Genomic DNA, 25,178 nt, shown 5'->3' on the forward strand with positions numbered 1-25,178 from the left:
CTCTAATGATCCTTTAATTTCTGCGATATTGGTTGTAATGTCTCCTTTTTTTTTTTAATCTCTGATTTTATTTATTTGGGTCTTCTTTCTTTTTTTCTTAGTCTGGCTAAAGGCTTGTTAATTTTGTCTTTTCAGAAAACCAGTTTATCTTTTATATTGTTTTCTTTGTTGCAATTTCATTTATTTCTGCTCTGATCTTTATTATTTTATTTTTCCTACTAACTTTGGGTTTTGTTTGCCCTTTTCTTGTTTTTTAAGATGCATCATTGGGTTGTTAATTTGAGGTTTTTCTTCTTTTTTGATGTAGGCACCTATAGCTATAGACTTCCTTCTTTAATACTGCTTTTGTTGTATCCCATAGGTTTTGATATGTTGTGTTTTCATTATCATTTGTTTCAAGAAAATTTTCAATTTCCTTCTTAATTTCTTTATTAACCAACTGGTCATTCAGGAGCATATTTTTTAATTTCTATGTTTGTAGAATTCCAAAATTCCTTTTACTACTGATTTCTAGTTTTTTTCCAATGTGGTCAGAAAAGATACATGATATTGTTTCAATTTTTAAAAATGTTTTCAGACTTGTTTTGTGGCCTGTCCTTGTTTTGTGGTCTATCCTTGAGGAATGATCCATGTGCTGAGGAGAAGGATGTATATTCTGTAGCTGTTGGATGAAATGTTCTGTAAGTATCTATTAGGTCCTTTTGATCTATAGTGCAGATTAAGTTCAGTGTTTCTTTGTTGATTTTCTGTCTACATGACCTGTGCACTGCTGAAGGTGGGGTGTTGAAGTCTCAGGCTATTATTGTATTTGGATCTGTATCTCTCTTTTGCTCTGATAATATTTGTTTTATGTATCTGGGTGCTCCAGTATTGGATGTATATATATTTACAACTGTTATATACTCTTGCTGAATTAACCCCTTTATCATTATGTAATGACCTTCTTTGTCTCTTTTTATAGTTTTTGTCTTGTAATCTATTGTGTCTGATATAAGTATGGCTATTCTTGTTCTTCTATGGTTTCCATTGGCATGGCATATAATTTTCCATCCCTTTGTTTTCAGTCTATATTTGCCTTTACAAGTAAAGTGTGTTTCTTATAGGTGAAACAGATTCTTAGGGTTTTGTTTTCTTATTCAGCCACTCTTTATCTTTTGATTGGAGAGTTTAGTCCATTTACATTCAGTGTTATTATTGATACGGACTTACCCCTGCCATTTCGTTGTTTTCTCATTGTTTTGTGGTCTTCTCTTCCTTCCTCTTTTTCTTTCATTGAAGGTGATTTTCTCTGGTGGTGTGTTTTAACTTATTGCTTTTTATTTTTTGCATATCCATTGTATGTTTTTAAACTTGAGTTTACCATGAGACTTGCAAATAATATCTTATTAACCCATTATTTTAAACTGATGACAACACTGATTGCATAAACAAATAAGCCAAAGGAAAGCTAATAAAAATTCTAAACTTTAACTTCATCTCCCTACTTTTTACCTTTTTGTTATTTCTATCTTATTCTACTGTCTGTCTCTTCAAAAGTTGTTGTAGTTATTTTTTATTGGTTCATCTTTTTGTCTTCCTACTTATCCTATAAGTAGTTTATATACCATAATTACACTGCTATAATATTCTGTGTTTTTCTATGTACGTACTATTACCAGTGAATTTTGTACCTTCTGATTCTTTCTTCCTTATCAATGTCCTTTTCTTTCAGACTGAAGAATTTCCTTTAGCATTTATTGTAGGATAGGTCTGATGTTGATCAAATTTCACAGCTTTTGTTTGTCTGGGAAAGTCTTCTCCTTTAGGTTTGAAGGACATTTTCTCTGGATATACTACTCTCGGGTAAAAGGTTTTTTCCTTCACTTTAAGTGTGGCATGGCATGCTCTCCTGGCCTGTAAGGTTTCAACTGAAAAGTCTGCTGCCAGATGTATTAGAGCTCCACTGTATGTTATTTGTTTTTCTCTTGCTGCTTTTAGGACCCTTTCTTTATCCTTGAACTTTGGGAGTTTGATATTAAATGACTTGAGTTAGCCTTTGGGTTAAATCTGCTTGATGTTCTAGAACCTTCTTGTGCTTGAATATTGATATTTTCTCTAGCTTTGAGAGGTTCTCTGTTATACTTTTGAATAAACTTCCTACTGCTATCTTTCTCTCTAACTCCTTGTCTTCAAGCTCACTATTTCTTTCTTCTGCTTGATCAGTTCTGCTATTAAGAGACGGATGTGTTCTTCAGTATGTCAGTTGCATTTTTCAACTCCAGAATTCCTGCTTGATTCTTTTTAATTATTTCAATGTATTTGTTAACTTTATTCAATAGGATTACCAATTCCTTCTCTGTGTTATCTTGAATTTATTTGAGTTTCCTCAGCACAGTTATTTTGAATTCTCTGTCTGAAAGGCCACATATCTCTGTCTCTCCAGGATTGGCCCCCTAGTGCCTTATTTAGTTTGTTTGGTGAGGTCATGTTTTCCTGGATGGTCTTGATGCTTGTGGATGTTTGTCAGTGTCTGGGCATTGAAGAGTTAGGTATTTATTGTAGTTTTTGCAGTCCGGGCTTGTTTGTACCCATCCTTCTTGGAAAGGCTTTCCAGGTATTCAGAGGGACTTTGGTGTTGTGATCTAAGTTTCTGGTCGCTGCAGCTGTATCTGCACTAGGAGGCACCCCGTGCCCAGTAATGCTGAAGCTATTACAGACTCTTAGAGGTACTACCTTGGTGGTCTTGGATAAAATCCAGAATTCTCAGGATTAGCAGGCAGAAGCTCTTGTTCTCTTCCCTAACTCTCTCCCATATGGAGTCTCTCTCTCTCTCTTTCTCTCTATGTGCTAAGCTGCCTGGAGCTGGTGGTGGGGTGACATAAGCACCTCTGTGGCCACCACTTCTGGGAATGTGTTGGGTCAGACTTGTAGCTAGCACAGCACTGGGTCTTGCCCAAGGCTCATTGTAACTACTGCCTGGCTACCACCTATGTTTGCTCAAGGTGTAGGGCTCTACAGTCGGCAGGTGGCAAAAAAAACCAGACTTTGCTTTGGTGACCTTCCCTTCAGGGTGGCAAGATCCCCCAGGTCATAGTCAGGTCCAGAGATGCTGCTGCTGTCCAGGAGCCAGGGCCTGGACTCAGATGCCTTAGAAATCTACCTGATGCTCTATTCTACTGCAGCTGAGCTAGTGCTGAAACCACCAAAGTCCTTCCCACCATTCCTTCCCCTTTCCCCAGGCAGAGGGGTCTCTCTCCATTTCCACCACTACCACAGGCCCATGGGAAGTACTGCCTGGCTACCACCAACATCCACTTAAGGCCCAAGGGCTCTTCAGTCAGCTTGTGGTGAGTGCTGCCAGGCCTGGGACTCGCCCTTCAGGGCAATGGGCTCTCTTCCAGCCCAGGGCAGGTCGAGAAATGCCATCCAAGAGCCCTGGAATCTGAGCACTAAGCAGGGACCACAAGAGCCTGCTTAGTGTTCCTCCCCACTGCGGTCACGCTGGTACCTAAGCTGACTTTTGATTCTTATGAAGGTGCTTTTTGTGTAGATCGTTATCAAATTTGGTGTTCCTGAGGGGAGGATAAACAATGGAAGCTTCTGTTTGGTTATCATGCTCCACCTCTTCTCCAACATACAGTTTTTTACAGTAGATCTGAATAATATGTCTTGTCTTTATTACTGATTTTATTGTGCTGATTAAAAATGATAATAATCTTCACAATTATATAATTGTTTTTTATATAAAAGTACCAAGAAGTAAGCATTTGGTCTTCTGGTGTTTCAAGAGATGAAATGGAAGCCAGATAGTAGATTTTGCTGTATCTCTAGTTATGACCAAATTTATACATGTTATTACTCCAAAAAGTACTAGGAGAAAGTAATGAAATTATTTCATGGCATGTATAAATGGTGTCAAGTCAAATGATAACTCTGAGAACTTAATTAAAGATGATCTGAGGGAAGAAAACAATGCTTTTCTTTTTTTATGGCACATCCACAGGACCACAGTTCACAAGCCACAAAAGTCATTTGAAAAAATGTCCCATGAGACTTGCCCTTCATAGTAGCCTCTCAGTTCCTGGCATTTCACATTATTGGAACAGATATGACATTTTACATTCTTTTTGTTTCATGTGTGTCTGTAGTCCTGTTGTTAGCATGGTGCTCTAGCACGGCAGGAAGCTTTAGTGAAGCAGCTAAGAGGGCAGGCTCTGGAACTTCTTAACTGTGCAGTCTTGGGCAAGTCACTTAACTTGGCTCTGTCTCTTCATCATCTACAACAGCAGTCCCCAGCCTTTTTGGTACCAGGGACTGGTTTCATGCAAGACCATTTTTTCCACAGAACTGGGGGATGGGGGGTGGTTTCTGGATGAAACTGTTCCACCTCAGATCATCAGGCATTAGATTCTAATGAGTGTGCAACCCAGACCCCTCACATGCTCAGTTTGTAGATTCTACAAAGAACAGAGGATCCACCTCTTAGGATTGTGCAAATTAAGTTATTTAATTCTTGTTAAAATATGGAGCACAATTTCTAGCGCCAAGATAGCATTTAACAAAAGTCAGCTATTATTATAGTAGACAATGAATAACTATTGAGTCAATAAAAAGAATGAGGTCCCTGGTCATGCAAATAGGCATCATCCTTCTTAATCTAGGTTCACATATTAGAGATAAGTTTAACTTCTGATTTTCTTTAAAACATTTCATTGAAGAATATAGCCTTTTTTTTTTTCCAGGTGCTGTCTTCGCAGGTGCCATGCCCACAATGGCAAGTGTCAAGCTGTCTACACTTCATCCCATTGTGAATCATCCACTTTACGAAGATGCAGACTTGAGGTTGGCAGCCGATGAGTATTTCACCAAGACTCACTTGGTGACTCCCAATTCTTAGGAATTTGGAACATTTTTATACACACACACACACACAAACACACACACAAACTCATCTGCATTTTCATGCTGGAAGTTAAAAAAAATGACAATAACCAGTCCAGAAATGACAGTACATACTTGTTGCCTCTGGAGCAAGCAGACCTCTGAAAACTGAAAAATGCAAAAGCCAGTTTTTCCTGAAGTGACAAACGTGTCACATATTTATGATGTGTGTGTGTATTCCAGTAAAACTACTAGGTAGTTGGAACAGGAGATAGGATGGATTTTACTCACAGCCACGGTTTGCCAACCCCTGCTCTACACCACAAGCCCCACTCTGATTTAAGAAATGATTTCTGGATCTTACTGGTGGCCAATGACTAGCCTTTTGTGACAGTTAGAAAAAGTACATGCAAGTTGCTACTATATGTTATCTGCTTTCATGAAAATTTAGGGTATTTTGTTAGCCAATTATGAGAACTCTAGTTTCCATTGATGTCTAAAAGTTTTGCTTTCCTTAAATGGCTGGTTTAAAACTTTATTTTGGTTATTCTAGTAGTTGTCAGGGTAACCTTTTTTTAAAGGGATTTTTGGCCTATTGTTAGAGGCAAATGTTTAAATTATTTAAAGGTTTTAGGTCTGCTGTCTAGGAGCCAGGGTTTGGAGTCAGACACCTTAGAAATGTACCTGATGCTCTCTGTTCTACTGCGGTGAACTGGCATGGAAACCACTGTGGTGACTGAGCATATGCTTGAAATTCTAAGCAACATCCAATGCATAAGTGATTGTCAGGATTTTGTAAGAACTCCCACTATGGTCAAATCACCTATTGTACCGTATTTTGGTGACCATCCCGATTTCTCAAGGTTCTGTGGGCCGGGCACGGTGGCTCACGACTGTAATTCCAGCACTTTGGGAGGCCGAGGTGGGCGGATCAGGAGGTCAGGAGATTGAGCTCATCCTGGCTAACCCGGTGAAACCCCGTCTCTACTAAAAATACAAAAAATGAGCCAGGCGTGGTGACGGGCGCCTGAAGTTCCAGCTACTCGGGAGGCTGAGGCAGGAGAATGGCGTCAACCCGGGAGGCGGAGCTTGCAGTGAGCCGAGATCGTGCCACTGCATTCCAGCCTGGGCGACAGAGTGAGACTCTGTCTCAAAAAAAAAAAGATTCTGTGAAGGTGCTTTTCCTACCTGTTCTGACACCCTGGATGCCCATTGTCAAGTTTTCTACTTGATACACTCAATTTCAATTCATGTGTTTGTCAGAGCTTCTTTAGATGAAATTAAGCATTGAAAGATAGGTTTTCACTGCATTCTGTCTCTGTCAGAATATATTCTCTGAAAACTTTGTGAATTATGAGAAGAAAATTTTATATCCTAAGCTGCTCTCTGCTACCCAGTACAACTTCAGACTATTTTATACACTAATGAGCAGTATATGCAAAATTCAATTGCTGTATAAGTTTTATTACATTGAAAATATAAGTAGGAATGTGGAAACTGCCATCCCCAAAATAATTGATGCTGTTTTGAGTCACGTATATCAGTGTTCCGTCTAGTAAGTACTGAGATTTCAATTTGCCGGTAAGATTTTTTTAGTCTATTCTATTATTTATTTTAAAATCTTTTAAACTATTGTTTAAATTTAAAGGGCCCGGACAAAAATAGTTTATTCTACATATAGTCGAAAATCTGCCAAAGAAGTAAGAGATAAATTGTTGGAGTTACATGTGAATTATTGTGTTTTAGAAGAGGCATGGTGTGTTGTGAGAACTAAGTGAGTATTAACCCTATGCTCTCTGATATGGTATATTTTTAAGCAACAAATGTTTCACTTTATTACAGTAGTCCTGATTCTTTAAGAATTTTTATTTTAAATTTATTAAAATATTATTCTGGTATCTTAGTTTAAATTATTTCATCTAGAGAAGTAAAACTATGCTATCGATGAAGAAGAATTTAATTCCAAACATTATAGTATACTTTAATATCCTGATTTTTCAATTTAACATCTTCAACTTAGCTTTTTTCATAATTTTTGAAATATGAAAAATTTTTATTAGATGTCTGAAATATGGATTTGAATTCACAACAAAGTGAGATATTGGCATTCTGTACTATATAGCTGAATTATATTGGATTTGTAAGACTTAAAAGAAAAGTGACAAAACCCAAAATGACATAATAAGAAAAACATTCCTAATTAAAATTTTTTAATTTCTGAATTTTGAATCTCTAAAAATCATAAAATTCTAAGATGTGTAATTGATCTTTTGAGGCCTTTGTTTAGGCTCCTAAGCAGAGATATTAGCTCCTGCACATGACAGGAAATTCAGGCACATTAATTGTCTCCTAGAACAACACATTGGCAATCAGAAGAACAAAACGGGTTCTACAGTCACTTCAATATATCATTTACAATGTGCAAAAGGTTTCAGAGATGCAAACTAAAATGAGAGAGTATGACCAACACTCTGAAAAAAATAAGTTAATAGAAACCGATCCAAGTAGGTCCAGATGTTGGATTTAGCAGCCAAAGATTGCAAAGCCACTATTACAAATACATTCAAAGGCTTAAGAAAAATATATTCAACGAATTAAAAGAAAACATGGTATCCATGAGTGAAGAGATATGGAATCTCAGAAGAGAAATAGAAATACTCCAGCCCCCATGGAAATTCTAGAGCTGAAAAGTATAATAAATGAAATGAAAATTATTTAAATGTACTCAACAATTTTGAGATGAAAACAGAACATTTGAACAGAAAATTCAGTGAATTTGAAGATAGATCAAGAGAGAATAGTTAATCAAAAGAACAAGAACCAAAAAGATTGAAAAATAACCAATGTCACAGACCTGTGTAACATTAAGTAGTTCAACACATGCATAATTTTAGTATTAGATGTAATGAAAAAAAGAACATGACGGAAAAATTATTGGAGAAATGTTGGCCAAAAATTTCTCAAGTTTGATGAAAGCTACTAACTTAGAGATCTGCTAAGCTCAACAAATCCAACTGGGTTAAGCCCAAAGAAAACCAAAGCAAGGCACATTATAGTCAAAATGGTAAAATCAAAGATTAAGAGAAAATCTTGAAGAGAAAAAATGATATGCTATATAAACATCTGACTTCTCAACATAAGTAGTGGAAATTATCAGACACTGGAATGATAATTCAAAGTGCTGAAGAAGGAAAATCAAGAATTCTATATTTAATGAAAGTATCTTTTTAAAATGGAGGTCAAAAGTACATTTTTCCGATCAACAAAATCTAAGATAATTTGTTGGTAACAGATTTATACTTCAAGATGGACAAGAAGTTCTATCAGCTGATGAGAAAGGATGCCAGATGGTAACTCAGATATACAAGAAATACCGAAATGCGCTGGAAATGGTAAATATGTGGATATTAATCACTATACATTTTCTTCTCTGAAAATCTTTAGAAGATATTATTTAAGGCAAAGGTGATACCATTATATTTTTTAGTTTATGATAGAAATTAAATATACATGACAATAGCACAAAAATTTAGTAAATGGAAATGTATGATTTACTAGAAATAACCCAATTTAAATGGTAAGTAAATCATGATATGTTGGCCGGGCGCAGTGGCTCATGCCTGTAATCTCAGCACTTTGGGAGGCCGAGGCAGGCAGATCACGAGGTCAGGAGATTGAGACCATCCTGGCTAACACGGTGAAACCCTGTCTCTACTAAAAATACAAAAAATTAGCAGGACATGGTGGTGGGTGCCTGTAGTCCCAGCTACTTGGGAGGCTGAGGCAGAAGAATGGTGTGAACCCAGGGGGCAAAGCTTGCAGTGAGCCGAGATGGCACCACTGCACTCCAGCCTGGGTGACACAGCAAGACTCCGTCTCAACAAAAACAAAACAAAACAAAACATGATATGTTAAATATGCTTGTTGTCATCCCTAACAAAAACCACTAAAAAAATAAATAAAACAGTGGGGGGGAAAAAAAGATCATAATGGCAAGCCTAGACATAGATGAACCTGGATACATTAAGTGAAATAAGTCAGCCACAGAAAGATGAATAGTGCATGTTGTCACTCATGTGGAAGCTAAAAGAAGTAGCTCATAGAAGTAGAGTAGAATTGTGGTAATTAGAGGCTGAGTGGGAAGGGTAAGGAGGAGGAGAAGATAAGGAGAGGGTGGTTAAGAGATACAAAATTAGAGATAAGTAGAAGGAATAAGTTCTAGTGTTCTCTGGCACTGTAGAGTGAATATTAGTTAACAGTAATTTATCGTATATGTCAATTAAGCCAGAACAGAGGATTCTGAATGTTCCCAGCACAAACAGGTGGTAAACATTTGAGGTGATGGATATCCTAATTACCCTGATTTGATCATTACACATTGTAATTATGCACTGAAATATCACTCTATACTCCATAAATATGTACAAGTATTACTTATCAACTAAAAATAAAAGGGGAAAAAACATAAACATATAACCAACTTAAGACCCAGCAACTGTACTGGGCATTTTTTCGCAGACAGGTGAAAAGTTGTGTTCATACAAAATTCTGTAGAAAAATGTCTATAGAAGCTTTATTTGTAATAGCCTAAACCTGAAACAACCCAGGTGTTTTTCACAAAGTGAATGGTTAAATAATAGTGATCTATTCATACCATGGAATACTGCTCAGCAATAGGATCAGACTATTGATACACTCAAGATCCTGGATGGATCTCCAGAGAATTGTTTGAATGAAGAAAAGACAATCTCCAAAGGTTACATACTGTATGATTCCATTTATATAACTGTCTTCAAATAACAAAATTATAGATGTGGATAATGATTTGTGGTTGCGAGGGGTTAGGGTGGGGTGGGAATGTGGGGGAAGTATAGTATGTGTGGCTATACAAGCGATCTCCATGGTGATGGAAATGCTCTCTGTCGCCATTCTGTCAATGTGAATTATCTGGCTGTGATATTATACAAACGTTCAAGATGTTACCATGGCGGGGGACACTGTCTAAAGACTGTACAAGAGCTACTTGTATTATCTCTCACTTAATGTGGATCTCCAAATGTCTTGAAATAAAGTGTTTTTTTAAAAAAACAAAAGAGCACAGTAGCAAGCCTATATCAAACCATATCAGTAATTTCAAAGTGAAAGAGGACTAAATTCTTCCAAACAAAAGGCGGAGATTGGCAAACTGAATACAAGAGCAAAACCTATTTATGGGCTGCCTGCAAGAGGTGCATTTTAAATGCAAATATGTATATTGGCTGAAGGAAAAAGAATGGAAAAGATATCATGTGAGTAAACATTAGAAAGCTGAAGTGAAAAATGTATAAATATCAGATAAGATAGATGTTAAGACAAAGAATATTACTGGAAACGACTATGTTTCATAATGCAAAATAGTTCAGTACAGGAGAAAGATGTAATAATTTGAGTGCATATGAACTTAAAAGAGAATTTCAAAATATATGAAGCAAAAATTGACAGAACCCAAAAGGTAACAAATAAGATTAAAATGAAATTATAAAAATCACTCAATTTAAAATAAGGCAGAAGAAGTGGGAAAGGGAGACAAACATCAGATGGAACAAAGAGAAAGCACCGAGATGATAGACTTAAATCTAACCCTATCAATTATCGCATTAAGTGTAAATGGACTTGTGGTAGGCTGAATAATAAGCCCCCCACGATGGCCATGTCCTAACTCCCAGAAATTGTGAATTACGTTACTCACATGGAAAAAGAAAATTTGCAAATGTGATTAAATTGATGCTTGTGAGATGTGTAGATTATCCTTATTATCCAGGTAGGAAATATGTAATCACAAAGTCTTTATAAGGAGGAGGCAAAAGAGTAAGAGATCAAAAAGGTGATGTGATGGTAGAAGCAGAAGTTGGAGTGATATAAGGCCACAAGCCAAGGAATGAGGCCAGCTTCTAGGAGCTGGAAAAGCAAGGAAGTGGATTTTCTTCTAGAACCTCCTGAAGGATTGGAGTCCTGCCAATACCGTGATTTTAGACTTATGAGCTCCAAAATTTGAAAGAGAATAAATACATGTTGCTTTAAGCAACTGTTTGTGGTAATTTGTTATAGTAGCAATAGGAAACTAATATAGTTCTAAACACCACAAATGAAAAGCAAGAATTGTCAGATTGCATAGCAAAGCAAGACCCTACTATAGGCTACTTTCAAAAAATTTATTTAAATATAAAGAAACGAAGAGGTTAAAAGTTAACAGATAGGAAAAGGACATGTGATGCTACTACTAGTCAGTGAAAGCTGGAGTGGCTGTAATAACATCAAAGTACATTCGAATGTTAAGAATATTATCAAGATTAAACAAGGATTTTTAAATGAAGAAGGGATTTATATTTCAAGAGGATGTAGCAACCCTGAACATTTATGCACTCAGATAACAGAGCTTCAAATATATGAAGCACAACTGATAGAACTTTAGGAAAAAATAGACAAATCTACAGTATAGTTGGAAATTTTAATAGCCTTCTCTAAATAATTTGTAGAATAAAAAGAAATCCAGCAAGAATACGGAAGACTTGAATAATGCCATCAACCAATATGACCTAATTGACATTTATAGTACACACCACCCTAGAACAGCAAAGTAGACATTCAAGCACACACAGACTATTTATCAAAAAAGACCAGTTTCTAGGCCACAAAACAAGTATTGACACATTTAAAATACTTTAGGTCATGTAAAGTACAATCTCTGATTACAATGAAATTAAATTAGAAATCAGTAACAGAATTCTATATGGAAATTCCCTCAAATGTTTAGAAACTAAGTAATACACTTCCAGATAATCCATGGTCAAGAAGAAACAAAAGGAGGGTGAGTTTCAACGTATTTTGACCTAAGGGAAAATGAGAACACCATCCCGCTGTTTGTGGGATGCAGATACAGCAGTAGAGAGATTTGTTTTTATGTTGAATGCCTATAATAGAAAAAGAAGAAAGGCCTCATATCACTCACTCAGCTTCACCTTAAGGAACTAGAAAAAAAAAAACAAGTAAACTCCAAAGTAAGGAGAAGAAAAGAAAGCATAAAGATTAGTATCAAAATCAGTGTGAATTCTCCCCCAAAACAGGGAAAAGTCAATAAAACCAAATACTGATTCTTGGGATTAATAAAATTGATAAATTTTACCCAAACTAAAAGATTGAAGACAGAAATTACTAATATCAGGAATAAGAAAGATTTTATCACTACAGGATCTGAAGAAATGAAAAGGATGATGAGGGAGTTTTAGGAACGACTTTACTCCACTAAGTGGGACAAAATAGATAAAATGGACAAGTTCCTTGAAAGATGCAAAACCAAAGCTCACTTAAGAAATAGAAAAACTTATACCTATACCTTTTTATAAATGACCTTATATCTATTAATAAAATTATATTTGTAGTAAAAAGAATTGTCACAAAGAAAACTTTAAGACAGATATCTTCACTGGAAATAATTCCAATTCTACAAACTATTCCAGAAAATTCAAAAGGAGGGATTACTTCCCAGCTGGTTCTGTGTGGTCAGCATTATCCTGAAACCAACATGAGAGAAACATTACAATAAAAGGAAACAACCAATCAAAATGTATCATGAACACGTATGTGAAATTTTTAAGTACAACTGTAACAAATGGATCCACCAATATATTAAAGAAAGACAATACATAATGTACCAGTGGAGTTTATCCCAGGAATGCAGAGTTGTCTCACTATTTGAAAACCAATCAGGTGAATTCACCATAGTAACAAACTGAAAAAGAAAGACCGCGTCATCCTCTCAGTACATTCAGGAAAAAGTATTTGACACAATTCAGTATCCATAACTGATTAAAAACTCTCAGCAAACTAGGAGTAGAAGGTAACTTGCTACTAAGAATCTAAGAATATAAAATTTCTGGAAGAAAATATGGAAGAAAATTATTGTAACCTTGGATTAGGCTAAGATTTCTCAGATACAGTAACATAATCATGATCCACAAGAGAACATATTGATAAATAGGATTTCATTAAAACTGTAAACCTCTGCTTTTTTATAAACAGTGTTAAGAAGAATTAAAAGATAAACCACAGTCTGGGAGAAAATATTTACAAAGCCTATGTTTGATAAAGGACTTTCTCTAGATGTATAAAGAACTCTCAAAACCCAATAATGAGAAAACCACCCAATTAAAAATGGACAAAATAGGCCGGGTGCAGTGGGTGGCTCACGCCTGTAATCCCAGAATTTTGGGAGGCTCAGGTGGGTGGATCACTTGAGGTCAGGAGTTCGAGATCCGCCTGGCCAACATGACGAAACCCCATCTCTACTAAAAATACAAAAAGCCAGGCGTGATGGTGGGTGCATATAATCCCAGCTACTTGGGTGGCTGAAGCAGGATAATCGCTTGAACCCAGAAGGCAGAGGTTGCAGTGAGCCGAGATTGTGCCATTGCACTCCACTGGGCAACAGAGCAAGATCTTGTTTCAAAAATAAAAAATTTTTTTAAAAAAGGAAAAAAGGACAGATAGCAAATAATCACACAAAAAGATGCTTGATGTTACAAGTGATTTGTGAAATGCAAATGCAAATTACAGTGAGATATCACTAAACACTTAATAATTAATAGCTATAATTGCAAAGAAAAAGAAAACCTGATGATGCCAAGTGTTGCTGACACTATGGAGGACTTAGAACTCTCATACACCAGTGGTGCAAAAGTAATATGGTACAACCACTCTGCAAGACAGTTTAGTAATTTTATTAAAAGTTAAACATACAACTACTACATTTATTAAGATAAAAGAAAGCATATATACATCCCAGTAATAGTACACAAATGTTCATAGCACCTTATTTTCTGTAATAGCCCCAAACTGGAAACAACCCACTTATTTATCAATAGATGGATGTATAAACACACTATTAGAATATCCAGACAATGTAAATACTACTCACTAATAAAAATGAGCAACATATTGATACAGTAATGTGGATGGATCTCAAAATAATTCTATGAGAACAAGAAGCCAGTCAAAAAAGGAAGCATGCAAATAATTAGGATTACAAAAGGGCAGAAGTAAACTTTTGGGAGAGATGGGTATTTTCATGATTTTTATTGTGGCTGCTGTTTTACAGGTGTATACACATGTTAATATGTATCAAAGTGGATACTAAATATGTGCAGCTTATTGGGTAATTATTGAGCAATTACACCTTAATACATCTGCTAAATATATCTGGCAGACTTTTACCTAGAATATGAAAAGAACTGTCACAGCTCAATAAGAAACAACACAAAATTTGGCAAAATATTTGAATAGACATTCCACCAAAGAAGATATTTTGAATCATCCATAACCATACTATAATGATTAAAATCACAAAAACTGGCACAACTTAAAATCTCATGCATTTTTGGTGGAAATGGAAAATGGTGCATCTACTCTGGAAAACAGTTTTGAACTTGCTTATAAAGATAAATCCGCACTTAATCAAACATAACCATACAACCCAGCAATTCCACTCCTAAGTGTTTCCCTAAGAGAAATGATAACACATGTCCACCAAAAGCCTTGTCCATGAATGTTTATAGCGGCATTGTTCATGGTCACCAAAAACTCAAAACATCTCAAATGTTCATTAACTTGCAAATGGATAAACAAATTGTGTTCTCTGTATACGATGAAATATTATTTAGCAACAAAAAGGAAGGAACTACTGAACCTCAACAGAAGTTGTAGGAACTACAGCTCAGATATGAATATCAAAAACATGCTATGGTAAAGAAGCCAAAAGTGAAAAGACTACATAATATATTTATGTGAAATTCTAGAAAAGGCAAAACTATAGTGCAGAAAGCACAGTAGTTGCCCGAGGCCATGTTTGGGGAAGGAGGTAGACTGCAAAAGGGCACAGGGAACTTGTGGGGGTGATGGAAATTTTCTGTATTATGATTGTGGTAGTGCTTACACATCTATACACATTTGCCCATACCTGCCAAACTTTACACATAAAATAGGTGAATTTTATTGTGTATAACTTATACTTCCATATAGATGTTAAAACATTAGAAATCAATGTTGTCTGACTCCCTCTCTTTAATGACTGCCACGCAGGGTTACTCTCCAGGGAGGAATAGTGTCTCATGTAGCCCAGTCATACAGCCACCCAAAATGGGAAAGCACTGAAGAAAACGAATTGCCATGAGAGTCTCCTGTCCCTGCCTTGGATGATTTCATGCTAATCCAAGACAGTTTATGCTAAAAAATGTGAAATTCATCAGGAATTCGATTAGGTTTTAATTTGTCTTTTACTACAAATGGGCCTTATGTTTAGATGGTGATGGCACTTGGAGAGTATATTTATGTTTGTTTCATCTTGAAAGTGAGCTTTTAAATGTATATTTATGAATGTATATTGAAGGTTTATTATTAGGATATATCTTTCATTTGGTTAAATGAGATGTGAAAATGCAACATACTTAATTTCATTCTATTTTTTAAATTTCTAAACATTGAAATTATGTTTTTTGAAATGACGCTTTAAAATATTTAACTTATTAAATAAATCTGTCTCTGAAAATCTGGATGTTGTGTTATGTATCTATTTTCTCTAGACAGGAATACATTTCTAATATGGATATATATGTCTATCTTTTCTCAGGCCTGGTTGCAGTATGCTTGAAATCTGGGATGTGGAAGACCCTTCCAATGCAGTGAACCCTCCCTTATGTAGTGTCCTGCTCAAAGATGCAAGGCCTTACTTCACCACAGTATTTCAGAATAGTGTGTACAGAGTATTGAAGGTTAACTGAGAAGGAAACTACCCATTACACTATGGTACAATGCCGTGTGTCAAAAACAATCACCCTTTGGCTTGTTTACATTAATAAAAATCACAAGCTTTAATAACAGACACTTAAAAATAAGATAAAAATGGATTGAAAGTTTTTCTGATTACTAAAAGGTAAATTACTTTTCTGTTCATTGAATATCAGCCTTATTAAGCTTGTCATATACATTATGAAATCGTTCATGTCATACTGCATAAACAAATGTTCATTTCAGAGTTTTAAAGAGAAATGTATGTAAAAGAACGAGGAATTTTAATAAATCAAGGGCACGTAAGTCCTTTTTCATCCAACTAGGTGAATTGCTTCAGATTTTCCCTAGTACCAGAGTGTACCCGCTCAAGCTCTTTGAACCACTTAGGGCAGAAGAATCAAGCTCTGAAACGACATCCTTACGATGCTAATGCTGGTCACAACCTCTTTACCTCTGTGAGGAAATTGTAACAGTGTGTCTTTTAAGGTGTTTTTATTTTTTATAATTTCAAGTTGAAGTATTTTTAAAAACACCTTGTTTTGTAATGGTTTGACTCTCTTCAGATGTATTTGCTCCACTAGATACATATTTGCCACTGGTTAGTTCTCCATCTGAGCTCAAGAGGTTATTCATCTCTCTTTAGACTCCAGTGGTTTTTCTTTTAACATCCAGGTAAAATAGAAATTGCTACAGTATACAACCAAATTTTGGAGTTAAACATAATCAGAAAAGAAAATCCAGTTAAATTTATCAAGTGAGATTTTCAGATCCTAGATCTTGAATAAAGCAAAGATCTTTTCATCTTGATGGCCCCAAAGCTTGTTGGTCATTGTCTTTATTTCTGGCCACTGTCTTCTTAAGTAATATATTTTAAGCCCTCATTTGTTTTTGGTTTTGGATGAGGAAAGTCATGTTCTCTAAGTCCTCTCCCCTAATAAAACCTTCCCAACAATAGTGCTTTGAAAAGTGGTAAATGGTTATCTTGAAGATACTCTTGCCAAATGCAAAGATAAACATTCTTTTTGTCTGCTTTATAAATATGAAATATGCCAGATCTATAGTATTTTAATGTGCATCTACTTTAAATGAGTCATCTTGGGGTTTTTATAATTCCCTTATATTCTTGCCCCTCTGTACTTGAAATAACAAAATGCCTTAATTGTATAGATGAGTTCTCTTACAGTAGACAGGCAGTTATATGCACCAAAACCAATAAAGTTATTTTTCAACTTTCACAGTTGTAAAATATTTTATAACAGGATACAAAACAGCTAAGAAAATATGCCACATTTTATTTATTTTAGCATTTTCAAATAATTTGTTTTTGGTGTAAGCACAGGATAAAAAAGAAAGCGTCAAAGAGAAGAGACATAACACCTAACATTCATAAAAATTAACAAAGTACATTTTGGATGATGTTTTTACAGGAAATATTTTAAATAAGTTGGTAGAATTTTTAAAATGGTACTCTATTAGCTAATAAAATATTCAGTACAAATATACGTTTGGATTTATGCATTAAAAACTAATACAATTATTTTCAACTTTTGTATTTGTAAATTATTTTGGTACAGGAGACAAAGCATCTAAGAAAGCATGCCACACATTTTACTTATTTTAGCATTTTCAAATAATTTGTTTCAGTGATGTGTGGGGCAAAAAAGGAAAAGAGACATAACACCTAACATTCATAAAATTAACACATTTCAGATGATGTTACAGTAGCAGAGACTTGGAACTAACCCAAATACCCATCAATGATAGACTGGATAAAGAAAATGTGTCACATACACACCATGGAATACTACGCAGCCATAAAAAAGGATGAGTTCATGTTCTTTGCAGGGACATGGATGAAGCCGGAAGTCATTGTTCTCAGCAAACTAACACAAGAGCAGAAAACCAAACACCACATGTTCTCACTCATAAGTGGGAGTTGAACAGTGAGAACACATGGACACAGGGGAATATCACACACTAGGGCCTGTTGGTGGTGGGTGTGAGTGGGGGGCAAGGGGAGGGAGAGCATTAGGACAAATACGTAATACATGTGGGACTTAAACCCTAAATCACGGGTTGATAGGTGCAGCAAACCACCATGGCACATGTATACCTATGTAACAAACCTGCATGTTCTGCACATGTATCCCAGAACTTAAAAGTAAAATAAATTTTAAAAAGTCAGTAGAACTCAACAAAAAATGGATGAGCTGTATTAATAAAATGTTCCATACACATATGATGTTTTCATATATATTTGTTATTTTCATGTACCATCTGTGTTAAGTAACTGTAAAGCCCTTGAAGATCCTGTTTTCTGTCTTTTCTCATCCTTCACTATGCATACATTTTGAAATTGAAATTGTTCTGATATAAAGGGAGAAATCACAGGTTGCTGGGCTTACTAGCTGTGTTTACATTGGCAGTGCTGTTTCTTAGGCATTTAAAAATGATTCTGTGTAGTCTTACACAGAAGGCAATACACTATGATGGAAATAGTGTGAGCTATGCAATGAGATGGATCTAAGTATGAATACTGGTTCCTCCATTAGGTATATTGCCTACCATTATTCAAAAGATATTCATTGAGCACTTACTGTATTTCAGGCACCGTGCTAAGGTTGGGTCATGTTGCTTAACTCCATGAGCTTTCTTCACCTGTAAAGCAGAACTCACAGTACCTACTTAGCAGGGTCATTATGAGGATTAGTGAAACAATGTTTTGAAGTACCTGGCACATAAAGGCACTCAACAAACACTAGTTTCTTCTGCACCACCCTCTACAGCTCACTAATAACCATTTCAGTAATATCAAGTTACAGAGTGAGGTTAGCTCATTTCAGAATTCCAAATAGTCTCACCTTTATTTGATGTCAACAAATAGGAGTACTGGGCTGCAGCTCGTTCTTATACAAATTGTTCTACTGAATTCTTGCCTGTATATATTTTATTTTTGATTCTTTTTAAACAGAAGATGTTCACTTAATGCAATGAAGCTTTTTCCATAGTTTCTAGGATCCTATTTTTGCGCACTAATCTGAAACTATGGCCAGAAGTGAGGTGCACACAAGCTGCAACAATTCCTTCCATCATCCAGTTGTCAGAAGCTAATGCACAGCTCGACAAATAGTATGTGTCCTACCACTTTGCTGCTGACAGGCACCAAAAATCTGAGTACTTTAATAACAAAATGATGTTTATATTTTTATACATTACATGTGTCTATTATATATGAAGGACAAAATCATAGAAAAATTAGTTTTGAATAAAACAGAACATTTTAAAGAAGGGGACAATTATATATATATACACACACATAGTAGCAAAAATGGCAATAGCTCAAAAGTGGTTAAGATACACAGACACTGCGATGAACATCTTAGTGCATACTTTATGATTTTAAAGTTATAGATTTCATTAAGTTAAATTTCCTTTAAAAAATGGTGGACACCCTTAAAGCCTCAAATTACCTTTGCAAAGGTATGTATAAACCTTTTGGATTGTATGCGCCATCAACAGTTAGTGTGTATGACAATGCTTGTTTTACAACACTCTCACTGGGATTAATTAGCCTTGTTAAGAATATATTTTGCTAATTTGTGAGGCCCAACATAGTAGTAGTTATTATTTTCATTTGTGTTTAGTCTATGTTCAGAAAAATTCACCATATTCTTTAGAAAGTGTACATCTCTGAAGTTCTGTATGGGTTCATATTCTTTAATTCATTGAGTCTCTTCATAAAGGATGGGGATTGAGATAAGGGGAAAGAAAAATCTTTGAAAATTCTTAATATGAGAAATATAAGGAAATTTTCCAAAGGACAGGTATATATATAATTTCATGTACAAAAGTCAAATTTAAATGGGTCAAGGACTTAAATGAAAGCAAAACTTTTAAAGTCTTAGAAGAAAATAGGGAAATACAGATGAAAACCACACGGTAACATTCACATGTTGGATAAGAATTGGTGAGGACAGGGTGCCACAACAACTCTCATGAAATTATAGTAACAGTGTAAATTAGAAAATAAGTTTTTATTACCTAATAGGTTTTAAGGTATGTAGTCTCTGCAATTTATACTTTCACCCTAAAGAAATGTTGGTACAAATATACCAAGGAAACCAATTACAAGAATCTTCATGGAAGCATTATTTGTACCTGAGAAAAAAAGCTGAAAATAACTCAAAGGCCCACCAGCAGAATGGACAAAATGAATACTTCCATACAAAGTAATATTGTAAAGGAGTGAATGTGATCTACAGTCACAAGCATCAGCAGGAACCAATGTCAAATAGACTGTTAAAGATTAAAAACTAAGTCATCAAAGGGGATGTGTGTGCATGTCAATATATATGCCATTTACATATGGCCTAAAAGCAAACAAGACAATATTATAGAAGATACAGTGTGGCAAAATAGCGAAAGCATAGGCATAATTTAAAACAGGCTGGTGATCACTTCTAGGAAAGAACGCAATACAGGAGAAGCCCTGGGTGCTTCAATGTTAATATTCAATTTCTTGGTGTTAAGTATACAAGTGTTCATTTTATACTTCTTTAAAATGTGTGTGTATATATATGTATATAATGCTTAATATATATTTATACTCTTTAAAGTAGGGCTTTGATGCCTCATCAGTGGTTCTTAAACCCCATGTTCTCTTTAGGTTGTTCTGGGTGCTTAAATAAGCATCAAGAGTTGTTCTGATGACACGTCCAGCTATTCAAATAAATGTTCAAATTGTAGATTTTATTGTTTCCATTTGTGCAATGTATTTTTTTCCTTCAACTTCCATTTTAGGTTCAGGAGTACATTTGCAGGTTTGTTATATAGGTAAATTGCATATCATGGGGGTTTGGTGTACAGATTATTTTGTCACCCAGGTAATAAGCATAGTACCTGATAAGCATTTTCTCAGTCTTCCCTCTCCTCCCACCCTCCACCCTCAAGTAGGCCCTGGTGCCTATTATTCCCTTCTTTTTGTCCATGTATGCTCAATATTTAGCTCCCACTTATAAGGAGCACATACAGTATTTGGTTTTCTGTTCTGTGTTAGTTCACTTAGGATACCGGCCTCCAGCTCCATCTGTGTTGCTGGAGAGGACATGATCTCATTCTTTTTATATGGCTGTATAGTATTCCATGGTATATATGTACCACGTTTTCTTTATCCATTCCGCCATTGATGGGCATTTAGGTTGATTCCATGTCTTTGCTATTGTGAATCATGCTGCAATGAACATACGTGTCTATGTGTTTCTATGGTAGAACAATTTATATTGCTTTGGGTATATATCCAGCAATGGGATTGCTGGGTTGAATGATAGCTCTGTTTTAAATTCTTTGAAAAATCTCCAAACTGCTTTCCACAGTGGCCAAACTGGTTTACATTTCCACCAGCAGTGTATAAGTGTTCTCTTTTCTCCAGAACTTCACCAGCATCTTATTATTATTATTATTATTTTACTTTTTCATCATACCCATTCTGACTGGTGTGAGATGGTATCTTACTGTGGTTTTGATTTGTATTTCTCTAATGATTAGTGATGGTGAACAGTTTTTCATATGCTTGTTGCCTACATGCATGTCTTCTTTTGAGAAGTGTCTGTTCATATTTTTTGCCCATTTTTAATGAGGTTGTTTGTTTTTGCTTGTTGATTTAAGTTCCTTACAGGTGCTGGATATTAGACCTTTGTCAGATGCATAGTTTGCAGGTGTTCTTCCCCCATTCTGTAGGTTGTATGTTTACTCTGTTGATAGTTTCTTTTACTGTGCAGAAGCTCTTTAGTTTTATCGGATCTCATTTTTCAATTTTTGTTTTTGCTGCAATTGCTTTTGGCATCTTCATCATAAAGTCTTTGCCAAGGCCTATGTCCATGGCCTTTCCTGTTTTCTTCTAGGGTTTTTATAGTTTTAAGTTTTACATTAAAGTCTTTCATCCATCTTGAGTTGATTTTTGTATATGGTGTAAGGAAGGAATGGTATAGCATCTTAAAAATTACCGGATTGTGTTTCATAGGATTCTGAAAAAAAGATGTCATTCATAGAAATTGCATTAAAATTCACATCTCTCAGGATGTGTTTCTTCATCTGTACATAGGTGGTAATACCTACCTCATAGAATTATGAGGATTAAGCAAGGTGTTCCAAGTCAATGTGCATGATTAAGGGCTACACGTGTGATCCATTTTAATACTACCAGACAATAGGCCAACTTTGAATTGGATGTCAATAAAAAAGCTATGATGTATTCATAATCCAAAAGAACAATAAGATTATTTATATTTGACTTTGAATAATTATTTGAGGAGCTTTTGCAGCTACTGACTTCCTTAGTATGCTTGTCTGAGATTAAAATAGATATTGACTTCCTTATTATGTTTTTCTGAGATTAAAATTCTTTTATATCCTTTGAGCACATATAGATAATGGCCTTTACTTTTAAATTTTTTATCCAAGAGATACATATAACTCATATATAAATATTGAGACTATTCAGATGAAGCTGCAAAGCCAGTTCACGGAATATACTGGATTGAATCATATCCAAGAACCTATGAATTTAAAAAGCACCTCAGCTATTGAAAAGAGCAAGCCTGTTTACACAGCTTCATATAGACCTAAGAAATGCAATGGGGATCATACGAGAGTTATTTCTTTAACAAGGATGGTGTGGCAGCCACAAAAGTACACCACCTCTAGAGTATTCCTCTGAGAACCTGCTGTCCAGCTGCAGGGAGCAGAGTTAACTGACAGCGGTCAACTGCAGCACCATCAGCATCTGCATGGCATTCACGCTGGGTCACATTCTTCCGAGGCAACCCCCAGCCAATGACCAAGCAAGGAAGATATACTAGTCTGTTCTCACATTGCTATAAAGAAATACCCAAGACTGGGTAATTTATAAAGGAAAGAAGTTTAATTGACTCACAGTTCAGCATGGCTGGGGGAGGCCTCAGGAAACTTACAATTATGGCAGAAGGTGACGGGGAAGCAAGCCGCCTTCTTCACAAGGCGGCAGGAAGGAGAAATGAACGCAGGAGAAACTACCAAACACAAAATAATCAGCTCTTGTGAGAACTCACTATCATGAGAACAGCATGGGAGAAAACACCCCCCATGATTCAATTACATCCACCTGGTCTCTCCCTTGACATGTGGGGTTTATGGGGATTATAATTCAAGATGAGATTTTGGGTGGAGACAGAGCCAAACCAGATGAGAAGGGTACTGTAGAGCCTGGTTGTTTTGGCCCGATGCTGAACTGCTTCATCAGGCAACCTTTGCTCTAAGCTCCTCACAGCAAGCCAAGCCCTGGTCAGCTGTCCTTTGCAGCTGGAGGCTCTCCTGCTTTCTTCCTCTTTCATAGATATCAACGGGCCTCACAGCTGAAGGTTTTACCTGCCCAATCCTGCTCCCCCTCCTCTAACAGCTATGACACCTTCCTACTTTCACCCCTTCACCCATTCCAGTTTTACATAAGTTTTCCTCACTACACAGAGATGGTGCCACCAAGACCATTATTCATTTTACAACCTTACTGGGATCCCCTGATGAAACCCTCGGGGACTACAGCACAGTAGCCCCTGGCAGAAGAGAGGACTCTGTACCTGTAAGATGCCTGCCGTATCTCACAGATCCAGATCCCTGTCAAATTTTAGAGTTCTAGTATGGAGAAAACTCCCTTGAGAACAGTAGAGCCTGGATTGAACTCTTAAAATAAGTAGGAGGTAGGTGCCTGTGGTCCCAACTACTCGGGAAGCTGAAGCAGGAGGATCCCTTGAGCCCAGGATGCAGACAGACATGATTGCGCCACTGCACTCCAGTGTGGGCAACAAGGTGAGATTCTGTCTCAAGAAAAAAAAAAAAGTGATGGCGTGCAAAATGTTCATTTTATGTATACTTAGTGCCATCTGCTGGTTATGAAATATGATAGCATTTGCCATGAAATTACAAAACATGTTAAGGTGCTAGTTTGCACATTTTAATAGAAAATGCGAGAAAGGAAGAGAACTCAAGGACATGAACTACACTTGTTTTAGTTTTGTTTGAGTTGTGATGATCTCAGTGGCCCCTCTCTCCCTCACCCACCCACTTCTTCTATTTATTCAATCTCTCTCCCTCCTCTGGTGCCTTAAAAGGATCTCCATGCTTTGCATCCCACCTGCTCGCCAGGATCAGGGACTCACCCGACATCACACCTTTTGCTTCAGCACCAATGAACTGCTGGAAATGTCCAGCAACTCTTTTTCCTGCCAGTGCTCACACTGTCCCCTTGCCTGTTAAGGTCTTACCTGTCTTACTCCTACACCCCTGCCTCTCACCTGCTCAGATGTCCCCTCCTGCCAGCAGCCAGTCCTGACTCCTCTGTGATCTGCTAATGCCACTCCACCTGTCACATAGTTCAATCATTTCAAAATGATCTGTTTTCCTTTGAAGTCTTTTATTGAACTCTGAATTACTTAATAAAAGTGTTTGTATATTATTTATTCCTGTTTTCTAGGAAGTTCCAAACTTCCTGTCTCTAGGAAGTTCCAAACTTTCATTCATCCTCCTGTCTTCGTCTGAGCCTTCCAAATGGTTCCAACCTCTGTCTATTATCCAGTTCCAAAGTTGCTTCCACATTCTCAAGTTATCTTTATAGCAGTGTCCCACTACCTCAGTACCAATTCTCTGTATTAGTCCGTTTTCACACTGCTATGAAGAATACCACCAGAGACTGAGCATTTATAAAGAAAGGAGGTTTAATTGACTCATAGTTCTGCATGGCTGGGGAGGCCTCAGGAAACTTATAATCATGGTAGAAGGTGAAGGGGAAGCGAGGCACATTTTACATGTAGCAGGCAACAGAGAGAGAGAGAGAGAGTGAGAGAGAAAGAGAGAGAGAGAGAGTCAGGAAGTACCACACTTTAAAACTATCAGACCTCATGAGAACTCACTCACTATCATGAGAATAACATGGGGGAAACCATCCCCATGATCCAATCACCTTCCACCAGGTTCTTCCCTTGACATCTGAGGATTACAATTCAAGATGAGATTTCAGTGGGGACACAAAGCCAAACCATATCAGAGTCTTCCTCTTAAAATTCACGGAAAGGTCATCTCTATCTAATTGCTCTCTGATGCTTCTTTTGGCAGTACCACTAAAGACATTTCCATCCCAGAGAGTAGATGTGGAGGATGTCAGATTCAAAGATAAAAAATTATTTGTCATTGGTTACAACCACAAAACAATTTACTATAGTTTTAATATTGTGAATATCTGTTCTGATCCCAAGAGATCATCAGTCAAGTAGAGAAAAATGGAACAAACTATTTCGAGAGTGTCTAAAGCATTCATTCTATCATTTTAGTAGATGACCATCAACATCCAGTCATTTCCTGAATAAGACAAGACATTACAATTTACCTTAGAGTGAAGCTGTTCTCACAGAATTTACATTGTACAATTTTGCTTTTTCACATGAATAAATTAGGGGCGCAGGAAGTAGAAG

General features: G+C 36.3%; 1 protein-coding gene across 1 annotated transcript in view; it reads left to right on the forward strand.

Annotated features, from left to right (window-relative positions):
- LOC103226296 (probable C-mannosyltransferase DPY19L2) overlaps positions 1-17,087 on the forward strand; it is a 97,732-nt gene extending 80,645 nt beyond the window's left edge. Inside the window, exons 17-19 of the mRNA XM_073008973.1 lie at positions 4,722-4,821; positions 6,509-6,634; positions 15,521-17,087. Coding sequence (XP_072865074.1) covers positions 4,722-4,821; positions 6,509-6,634; positions 15,521-15,671 — 377 coding nt within the window. The 3' untranslated portion in view covers positions 15,672-17,087. The remainder of the gene's footprint in view (positions 1-4,721; positions 4,822-6,508; positions 6,635-15,520) is intronic.
- The last annotated feature ends 8,091 nt before the right edge of the window (positions 17,088-25,178 follow it).

The sequence above is a fragment of the Chlorocebus sabaeus genome, chromosome 21 (assembly GCF_047675955.1).
Source record: "Chlorocebus sabaeus isolate Y175 chromosome 21, mChlSab1.0.hap1, whole genome shotgun sequence".
NCBI lineage: Eukaryota > Metazoa > Chordata > Mammalia > Primates > Cercopithecidae > Chlorocebus > Chlorocebus sabaeus.